The sequence below is a fragment of the Rhipicephalus microplus genome, chromosome 8 (assembly GCF_043290135.1).
Source record: "Rhipicephalus microplus isolate Deutch F79 chromosome 8, USDA_Rmic, whole genome shotgun sequence".
In the NCBI taxonomy this organism is placed as follows: Eukaryota; Metazoa; Arthropoda; class Arachnida; order Ixodida; family Ixodidae; genus Rhipicephalus; species Rhipicephalus microplus.
The window spans coordinates 104637574-104648297 of NC_134707.1; the positions used below are offsets into that span (position 1 = coordinate 104637574).

The window sequence follows — 10724 nt, forward strand, 5'->3', positions numbered from 1 at the left end:
CTCCACTTTTTGGAGGTTATGTCGGGCGGTGACACGTTCGTTTTATTGTTTGAGAACGAGTAACGTATTTTTTACTTTTTTTCGGTAAATTGTAGAACAGTGGTTGAGCATGACCTAGCGCGAAATAAACGACCGGTACCTCGAGAGAGGCAATTCGTCGCCAATAATCAAATCATTCCTGGATGAATAAAATAACATAAACCACTGAATTTTTGCAACGATTTCTACTATATGAGTGGTTAAACCCAAACTAGCTCGAAATACATGAATGTCTTTCACGTTGTAATACTCAATCGACCACGAACCATTAGCTTGCCAATATACTATAACTGGACAATAAATTCTACAAAATGCTTCGAAGACCTCACCCTTGAACAATATGCATTTTCAATGTCTTCTAACAGGCAAGAATTTGTCAATGAATAGGTAATCGGTCAATGAACAATATATTCTGAACAGTTCTTGGGTGAGCTTAGTCTATTGATATGCATGGCCTATACCTTGTAATAGTTAATCGATACTTCAGCAATAAATCAGTTGCTAAACAAAAGCAAAGCACAACGTTTGGACGTGCTTAGCTCAGCCTCACCTTGACATGTACGGCTTCGTCTAGATTTGGAACAGAATACTCATGCGAGTGCAGAGCACGTTCAAATAAAATAAGTTATCTAGCAATGCCTGCCAAAAACACGACGATAAAAATCATCTCGCGACACTTAAGAAAACAAGCATCACCTCGGAACAATGAACAAAACAAAGCATCACGTCGCCGAGATAGGCAGGACCAAGCAACACTCGTAAAGACCTGAGCAAGCTTGGTGCCAATCAATTATGCTGTTTCTGTAGCGTTGCGCCGCTTGTGAAAACTACGCTAATTTGTTCAAGGTACATAGCCTTCGTAAATGTGAGATGAGTGCGCTATAGCACAAAAAATCAAGGCTTTACAGTCTGTCTCATGCCATGTTAAGTCTTCTTATTCGCTGAAACATGTTTTATTACTTGTAAAAAAATAGCAGCATTGATTATTTAAATCACTCTATTCACCATTATGTTACATTCTCACCAAGTTTTACGCGCTTTGGAAATTCTTCTTACGGGTTTCTGGGGGCCCTCTGTACAAATGGATTGTTAGTAAAGCGCTGAGTCTCTCCAATAATCTGTTACTTTGATAAAGGCAGAAGCTCGTATTTTAAACTGAGTTGATCAGCCTCAATGTACCCTTCACGTTCCAGATCATCCAGGCGTAAGAAATGGTTCCAATAAAATTCTGCATTGCTTGATTTTGTCGGCCTACCACAATGTTTGAGATCAAAAGGAGTGACATTTAAAACCTGAAGGTGTTTGTCTGAAGATGGATGCATATATGTGAGCTTCACTTTCTGTAAGAACGGCCACTGTAAGAATTCATCCACCACACCTTTATGCAGCTGTAATCCTGCGTGCACTGAAACAGTATTCTCACGTTTCTTCATATACAATAAAAACGTAATGTGATAGCCACAAATGTATATGGGCTCGCATGTGTCTCTCGCTAAACCTGTGGATGTCGCTTTTTCTTTCAAAGCCTTGATTTCTTTTACACAAAATGCATGCAGTGTAATGCTCAATGTGTTCTTCGCTAGGAGCAGAGTCTCACTCTCATACAATGCCTTCTTGCCACATTCCATCTCTTTCACCTTTGGTGTAGCAAAAAGCTCAGCATTTGTTTTGCACTTCTGTACTATGGCTTTTGTTACACGCTCCAGTGCTTCATTGAGAATACCCTCGAATGAGCTCACAATGTCTGAGACTCTCTGAAGCTGGTTGTCGTCTTGCGTACAACGTCGCCTCGATTCGGCATGGCTCTGCTCCAGCTTCTCCAGAGATTGTTGCGTGGCGTTGGCTGTATTTCTGACATCTGCACCTAAAACACCTAAGCTTCGTGAAAATTCGTCAAACTTTTCACCTTGTGCAACCATGCCTTTCTTCCATTCTTTAAAGGCAGTGTTTTTCACCACAGTTATTTCCTGCTCTTGCTTTTCTGACATCTGCACCACTATCTCCCTCAGCGCATTTGAAATGTGCCAGACCTCATCCAATTTCTCGCTGTGGGTCGCGTGTCCTTGTAAAATCTGTTCAATGCCAGCTTTCAGTTCACCGATGCATTCACTCAACGTCGTCTCTAAAGCGGTGATCATCGGTTCCTGAACTGAATTTTTCCACGGCTCCAGAGGTTGGGCGTGATTGGGTAATGCATGCGTGCTGTAGTTACTTTTTCGATGCGCACACAGATTTGTCCTCAGAAGAAGCGCTGAGCAGCTCGGACAACGCGTAGTGTGATGCACGCATTCTTCATCAAAATGCTTCAGCATGTCTGAAATAGTCATGACGGCGTCGCAACCGTTGTCCTCGTTCCAACATTTCACCTGCAGCAGAAGGTATGTCATTTAGATAAAACAATATTATTCGAACAAAACCCAAAATTTGCAGCAGACATACATGTTGGGTATTCCTTTGATACAAACATGCAGATTAAATTTGGAATGTTTATCCTCCCAAGATCAATATTCTTTATGAACATTGGAATCCCTGCTACCTGGGTAAAAGTTCGTTATAAAATTGCAAATTTCGCAAATGTAGCACGTAACAAACGGCAATCATATTTAAAGTATTCACTGAAGGGACTACTATTAGCTTAAAAACAGCTGAGAGTAAAGATAAATTTATTAAAATTAGATAACAGTGCAAGTTTTCTAAGTTCCAACACATACTCTTACTGTTTATTATTCCACTATTCCGCGTCCCACCAGCGAAGGCTGGCAGCCCCTCATGAACCACGTGTGCATAAGTTGCCCATGTAATGGTCATAATCTTTTACTGCTTTCACTCAAAGATACCTTGCTTTCTTCCTTCAAGAGACAAATTGTCTTTCTCTCTCTTTGATGCAGCCCAGGAGCGTAAAGTACCCGGAATGCTCACGCAGTTACCACAAAGCATCGCAGGTTTCTAGTTGCTTGAAATGTGGTCATTGTAGCACACCTAACACAAGTGAATTGTGCTTTGCAAGGAAGCTGTGATTGTATTGTCACGGGGTCGTGACGTGGCCGAAGACAGGAAACTTCGTGTTGGGATTTAACTGTTTATTTGGGCGAACCTGTGCCCGGTAAAGGGAAAGTCTAATTACAGCAGCAGTCTTGCACAGATAGCAGTCTCGGACTGATAGCGGCGAACGCAGCGTCGGCCCTCGATCAACAACTGACAAGCGGCGAAGCGCGTCGGCATTTATACTCTTGCCTTCGAATGTTCTAGCGTTATCGCTGGCGGTGGCATAGGTTCCAGAAAAATCTGTACTGTTCACACAATGGGCGTGATCTTATCAAAATGATATACTACAGTTCGGAACCTTCTCGAAAACTGCAGGCGTGGTTTGCGCTGAGAATCGTGTGGTGTTTTGGGACGATAACAAAAACTTGGGAAATGGAACGTGGCATTTCCCCCCTCTGAAAAAAGGCATCGTCCCGATGCTTTAACTAAAGATGAAGGTACAATGATAATGCAAGAAAGTACAATGAATAAATTACGATACAACAATAATACAAAAAAAAACACTGTTTCAGTTTGTTAACGCGCATGAAACGGTTTGAGGTGCGCGACATGGACGACTTCAGGTCGCGATTGGCGCCGTTAAGAGTTCGTGATGCCGCAAAGGACAACCTCGTAATCGAGTGGGCCGAGACGTCGAATTACCTTGTACAGTCCAAAGTACCGTCACAGAAGCTTTTCACTGAGTCCACGTCGGTGTATCGGCGTCCACAGCTAACACGTTCACCGGGCTGGTATTCCACGAAGCGTCGTCGATGATTGTAACGGCGGCTATCGGTCATCTGTTGGTTATTCATACGGAGGCGCTCGAGTTGAGGGAGAGGCTTGGTTCCTCTGAGCAGGTTCCGCAAAATCGGCGAGGGCGAAAGCACTGATGGCTTCCACAATTTTTTCGATGTATGCGACCATCGTTCCTTTGTTCACGTGTTTGTACTCATCGCTGAAATTCGTGAGCATAACCGTTGCTTTGCCTCCCCGCAGCTCTGCAGTTCCTCTTGCGACGCAAATATTTCGGGTGCCCAACAGATGCTGTTTTCAACGACGCCTTCCAAGTCAGGTGATTTAGGAGCGCCGACTGAAATAATGACGCCGGAGTGAGGCGGAATGGTGACTTGTTCTTCCAGCACATTCAAGGCGTGGTTTCCTGATGGCATGCGCGGTGGTAGTGCTTCTTCTGTGGATAACGTTATCGACTTTGTTCTTAGATTGATGACTGCACAATGGAGGCATAAGAAGTCCATGCCAAGAATGACATCTCTCGAGCAACGTTGTAGGACTACGAAGTCTGCAGGATAAATACGGCCGTTAATGGTGACTCTCGCTGTGAAGATTCCTGCCGGCGGTACGAGATGACCCCCGGCTGTGCGGATTTCAGGGCCTTCCCAAACTGTCTTAACTTTCTTTAACTTTGCGGCGAACGACCCACTGATGACAGAATAGTCGGCTCCAGTATCGACGAGAGCGGTCACACTGTGGCCGTCGATAAGAACGTCGAGGTCGCTAGTTCGCCGTCTCGCATTACAGTTAGGGCGTGGCGTCGGGTCACGGCTGCGTCGGCTTGTTCCGCTGCTTCCATGTTGCGTCGTCCGGCCACCTTCGGTAAGTGAGCTTTTGCCTTCAGGGCTTTGCCTGGTTGGTGTTGTGTTCAAAAAGCTCCGTCGCGGCGGCGTCGTCGTCGGAGGATCTTCGGTAGTTCGTCGCACAGCAACCGCACCTCCATCGGTTGCTGCCCTTAGTTTCCCGGATACGGGCCAGGAGACCGGCCCCGCGTTGGGCCAGAGTACTGCCGGAGGTGCGGTGACATGCGGCGGCTGGGCGACGGCGAACGGGAAGGACTTCGTGGTGTCCATTGAGTTCCTGCCAGGTAGTCGGCGATGTCACGTGGCCGATCTCCTGGCTGCGGACGCGGTGCATTGACGGCGAAGCCACGTAGTCCCATCTGTCGGTACTGACAACGGCGTTATGTGTGCCCGGCCTCGCCGCAGTGGTAGCAGAGCGGGCGGTTGTCAGGTGCACGCCAAACGTCCGTTTTCCTCGGTGCACTGCGCTGGCCCGCTGGGGAACGGTAGGACGTCGGTGGGGGTGGTGGCGGCGGCGGCGTCTGGCGACGGAAGTGCGACGGGGCGGCGTTTTGGCGTGGACGGGGAGGAGCGTTGTGGCGCACTGCAGCGGCGTAGCTCATAGTTTCTGGCTCGGGCGGCGGTGTTTCGGGAATTCGAAGCGATTGCTGGACTTCTTCTCGCACAATGTCGGCGATTGAATCCAATTGAGGCTGCGCCGAAGGCAACAGTTTGCGCAGCTCTTCCCGCACGATCGCTCGGATCGTTTCACGCAGGTCGTCGTAGTCACTGGCTTGAGCAGCAGCGCATTCTGGAGTCAGGCGACCATTATACTGTCTGGTGCGCATGTCTAGCGTTTTTTCAATGGTGGTCGCCTCGGATACAAATTCTTGGACGGTGTTCGGTGGATTTCTCATTAGTCCCGCGAAGAGCTCCTGTTTGACCCCTCGCATGAGGAAACGAACTTTCTTTTCCTCAGGCATGTCTGGGTCAGCGTGACGGAATAGGCGGGTCATCTCCTCTGTGAAAATTCCAACCTTTTCATTTGGTAGCTGAACCCGGGTCTCGAGTAGAGCAGCGGCCCTCTCTTTGCGAGCGACGCTCGCGAACGTTTGCAGAAATGCGCCGCAGAAGACATCCCACGTTCGGAGCGTGGACTCCCGATTCTCTAGCCAGGTCCTTGCGGTGTCTTCCAGGTAGAAGTACACACGACGGAGCTTTTCTTCGTTGTCCCAGTGGTTGAGGGCGGCCACACGGTCGTATGTTTCTAGCCAGGTTTCCGGGTCTTCAAACGATGAGCCATGGAACGTTGGTGGTTCCCTGGGTTGATGAATGACGATCGCGGGCTGGGACGCTCCGGTTGTCATTGTCGCTGCAGTCGAGGTCATGGTCTTGGTCTTCCGCGCCTTGTCTTGTAGAAGGCCGTACTCCGGTGGGAGACCTTGCTGTCGGCGGCTTGTTCGCTGCTCTTGGTTGGCGTTGGTGTTTTCTCCGCGACGGGGGCTGGGTTCACGGCTTGACGGGGGCGTCCGGTACATGAACGAAGCAGCACCTCCACCAGATGTCACGGGGTCGTGACGTGGCCGAAGACAGGAAACTTCGTGTTAGGATTTAACTGTTTATTTGGGCGAACCTGTGCCCGGTAAAGGGAAAGTCTAATTACAGCAGCAGTCTTGCACAGATAGCAGTCTCGGACTGATAGCGGCGAACGCAGCGTCGGCCTTCGATCAACAACTGACAAGCGGCGAAGCGCGTCGGCATTTATACTCTTGCCTTCGAATGTTCTAGCGTTATCGCTGGCGGTGGCATAGGTTCCAGAAAAATCTGTACCGTTCACACAATGGGCGTGATCTTATCGAAATGATCTACTACAGTCCGGAACCTTCTCGAAAACTGCAGGCGCGGTTTGCGCTGAGAATCGTGTGGTGTTTTGGGACGATAACAAAAACTTGGGAAATGGAACGTGGCAGTATCTTCTATACTTTAGGCAACTTCGTGGATTCAGTAGATATGGATGAACTCTTGGTTTTGTAGGCCCTGTGTCTGTGGCCTGTGGCAGTTCACTCGACCAAATTGTGAGTACTATGTGCTTGACTGGCTTCTGTGTGTTGTTTCCTCAATTTTTTATCGTTCTAAGTTTGCCACGAATTGCTGTTTTCAGCGTTCGAGAAGTCTGGGTTCGGTAAGGTACAAGGGATGGTATAAACGACCCCATATGGAGTATTAATCGATCTATATGCCGTGGTGTTGAAGGAGATGTTTATGAATATTGTAAGGTTAAAGAAATTGTAGTTCTTTTGTATATCAGATCGAGATCAGGTCGTAAGCTGAAATTCGAGACATCTCGTGACCTAGCTATAGCGTTTCAGTTAGGCGTTTTCTTACCAGAAAGAGCAAGATCTTTCTACCTCTTTCATCAGGCTCTTCGCTCTAAATCACTTTGTACTTAAAAAAATACTCACGCGTTTTGGAAAGGAGGCTGGTGTTTCAGTTGGGGCCCTTTTCGGAAATTTAATGTGGAAATTGTATTATCTACGTGTGGCTGTTTACAAAAGAGTGTGCTGCCTCTTACGAAGTGCCCGAATGTCCTATCAGCTGGTGTCGAGATACAGGACTCCGAGATACCAGCATGGTAGCCCCATTCCTACGAAATGCCCACGCACAGCACAACAAAGGCTGATGTCTGGCCCGTACTCGCATGATCATTGACTGCCGCGAATCGCAGCTCTAACGCGTTCGCAGATGCGGCGCAATACGGTGACTTCTCTGCTTTGCACTGGTGGTATGGGAGATTGCGACGGAAACCGATGCAAAGCTGCTTTGGTTAGGCTGGCAACGAGTGCCATAGCTTGGCAGGTGGTTTTACCTTTAGCTCTGACTAATTCCTAATACAACCACGTATTCACAGACTTCAACACCACAGATCGGACTTACCAAACAGGTAATATATCGCGTGAAGCAACCCATATTTTACAAAAGCGCAAGTACTTCAGTTCTCACTACATTTCTTCGCAACCTGCCACATGAACAAAGTCCTCGGAACAGCCCAACCTCAATGTAAAGGCTCACGACCGAAAGCGAGAATGCAACGGCCACGACGATGAATCAGGTGCCATTAAGCTGACCCCACACCAACAGCTTAACGACGCATTACTCTTTTTACAAGAAATCACATCTCGCATCCGTAACGATAGAAGACAACACCCCTTGCTGCACATAAACCTTAAAAGCGCCCAAGGGGTAGCGTTCCACATGGTAAATGTGAGATCAGAACCATCACAAAGATGACTTAGTCATTACATCACGGTCATCATCAGTCTGAATATGGCTGCTGCAGGGCAAAATGCCTCTCCCTTGATCCGCCAATAAAAGTGGTCTTGTGCTTTCTGCGGTCACGGTATGCCTGCGAACTTTTTTTTAATTTCATCGGCCCAGCTAATTTTGCCTCCTTTTCATTGGTTTCTCTTCTCTGGTAATCCACTCAGTTGCGCTGAATGATAAGAAGTTCGCCTGCCTACGTGCTACGTGCCTGGCCCACGTCCAGTTTTCTTGTTGATTTGAACTGCGATATCTTTAACCACGGTTTGTTTCCTGACCCACTCTCCTGTGTTCTTGCCTTTTAAGGTTGTACTTCTCATTTTCCTCTCTATTGCTCGCTCCGTCATCCTCAAGTGAAGCCTAGCCCTCTTCATAAGCCTCCAGGTTGCTGCCCGGTAAGTAAGTATCGGCAAGATGCAGCTATTATATACTTTCTAGTTGAGGGCTAGTGGTAGATTACCATTCATGTTTTGAGAATGGTTGCCGACTGTGATCCACCCCATCTTTATTCTTCTAAATATTCAACCTCCTGGTCTGGCTCCTTGGTTATTACCTGTCCTATGTAAGCATTGCTTAAACATATTATAACGCAGAGCACGACAATGCCAACACAAGAGAAGAAAGGGGGACAAACCGCAGGGCTTACTCGCAACTGAGTTTTCATTGAAAAACAAGCACGAGAAAGCATCATTTTAACCTTATAAGTAGACCTTTACCTTTCAAACTTCCACCATCTCTCCACCTATCACGAAGCGTTGTTTTCTGCTGAGGCTGTTGCTCATTATTTAGTTTTGTGCATATTATTTCCGGAGCTATTTTTCTGCTTTCAGTGTAATCGTGAGCTGAGTAACTCATCAAGGCGGTGTCATCAGTGAACCGCAGGTTACTATGATACTTTCCAGTAACTCTTATCCCTAACTCTTCTCAATATAGGGTCCTGAAAACCTCTTGTAAACACGTGGCGAATAACATTGGAAAGACTGTGTCTGCCTGACTTACACCCTTCTTTATTAAAATTCTGTGCCTCTACTGTTCGTTCTCTACAGAATATTGTAACTCTTATCCCTAACTCTTCTCAATATAGGGTCCTGAAGACCTCTTGTAAACACGTGGTGAAAAAGATTGGAAAGACTGTGTCTGCCTGCCTTACACCCTTCTTTATTAAAATTCTGTGCCTCTACTGTTCGTTCTCTACAAAATATTGAGAAAAATGTTAGCTTATGGAAATAAAAATCAACCAAAAGACCGAGCTGTATTTTGCACAGGTTACTTCACATTATATTATATTTAAGCTATCTATCAGGTGAAATATAAATGTGTGGAATACATTCAACCCCTATACATAGCCCTAATAGATTACGAGAAGGCGTGTGACTTAGTCGAGACATCAGCAATGATGCAGGCACTACAGAATTAGGGCATTGACAAGCTTCCCAGAAACATACCGTAAAAATTTACAGCGGAACCACGGCCAGTAAAGTTCTTCATAAAGAAAGTGACAGCCATTACAACCAGGCCAAGACTCCATCATGCCACGTTTGCACAGAACTTAACTGTTCACTCTCCCACATGCTCTAACAATGTCCCGCGTTACATCAGGGTGCTCTAAGTAGTGTGTTCGTCTGGGAAAAAGCACTCAGGAACTCCCAGCTCCATCACCAACTAAAGGCACCCCAAGAACAGGTGCCACAACAGGTGCAACAAGGCCACAACGCTCCCCCCCCCCCCCCCTCAATTGGGTGTCACATACCGTATCGGATGTTAGGGTGTCCCACGTGGCCTCCATGGCAGCCTAAACTCCACACAACTTCCCTATAAAGTTCTTGACTGATAGCACTTAAGTGGAAGCATTATACAAAATCTCACAAACTTTCAAAAGGCGATTAGCGAACATGTGAAGTCAATTGCAAACTTTGTAGAAGAAGCAAACGTATGATGCTAGAGTAATCTAGACAGAAATATGCTAAAGACAGCTAGGTAATGCGTAGGAAATCTACAGGCGTTTTTTTTTTTGTACGTGGCGCCAAGCGCCGACATGAGGCAATAGGAGATCATAGATGAGACCATATGAAGGCCCGAGAACTTGAAGCTTTTTTTCTTTCGCTCACAATGTCAAGATGTTTACCTTGCGCCTCAGCAGATTCTTCATGGGGAAAATTTTCCATTCGGCATCTTTTACGAGGAATTTATCCCCATCCAGTGGACATTCGCAGATTCCGTTGACCAAGCACTGCGGGTAGCACGTTTTGCAGAACACATGTCGACATGGCAGTAAGGTGGTCGTTTGTGGCAGCAACCCGCAGACAGCGCATATTCTGACGGCCGGAATGGGCTCAGCGAAGTGAAAAGGCCTGCAGTCCAGTTCGTGGGAAAATCCAGACACACTGTATCGCTGCATGTTGAGAGCCACGAAGAGGCAGCGCGTTCGCCAACAGGAAATTGTTGTCAAAGCGGCGTCCTTATCCCAGCGACTTGCTTGTGCTGTGTGGTCACGCGATGGATACGAAAGCTGCTATCAGTCCGATAAGGGAACGCCCACATCGCAAATGTCGAAGCGCCTAACAGCGAAGCCAATTTACTGCTCGAGCGAACAGGGTGATTCGTCTACATCGGCCACAGAGCTGCCGCGTGTTGGCAATGCCACTGCGCGATTGCCCTTCATGGCTCGCGAAATTTGGTGCACACACACGCTTACCACGTCATAATTCTTTCTTCTGTGAACGCTCTTTTTGAGCAGCTTGTACCAAAAGAATGATGGGTTTTATT

General features: G+C 47.1%; 1 protein-coding gene across 1 annotated transcript; it reads right to left on the reverse strand.

The window, feature by feature from the left end:
* Positions 1-976: 976 nt before the first annotated feature.
* Positions 977-10476, reverse strand: LOC119163907 (TNF receptor-associated factor 3). Its single transcript, XM_037415978.2, has 2 exons — positions 10084-10476; positions 977-2405 (listed from the first exon to the last, which is right to left on the reverse strand). The coding sequence occupies exons 1-2, from the start codon at positions 10354-10356 to the stop codon at positions 1161-1163; spliced, it is 1518 nt and encodes a 505-aa protein (XP_037271875.1). The 5' UTR covers positions 10357-10476; the 3' UTR covers positions 977-1160.
* Positions 10477-10724: the final 248 nt, after the last annotated feature.

Coding starts and splice junctions, on each gene's coding strand:
- LOC119163907 (XM_037415978.2), bottom strand. CDS start 10,356: ATGCAGCGATACAGTGTGTCTGGATTTTCCCACGAACTGGACTGCAGG. Junction 2,406..10,083: donor AGAATCTGCTGAGGCGCAAG/GTAAACATCTTG, acceptor CTTCTGCTGCAG/GTGAAATGTTGGAACGAGGA.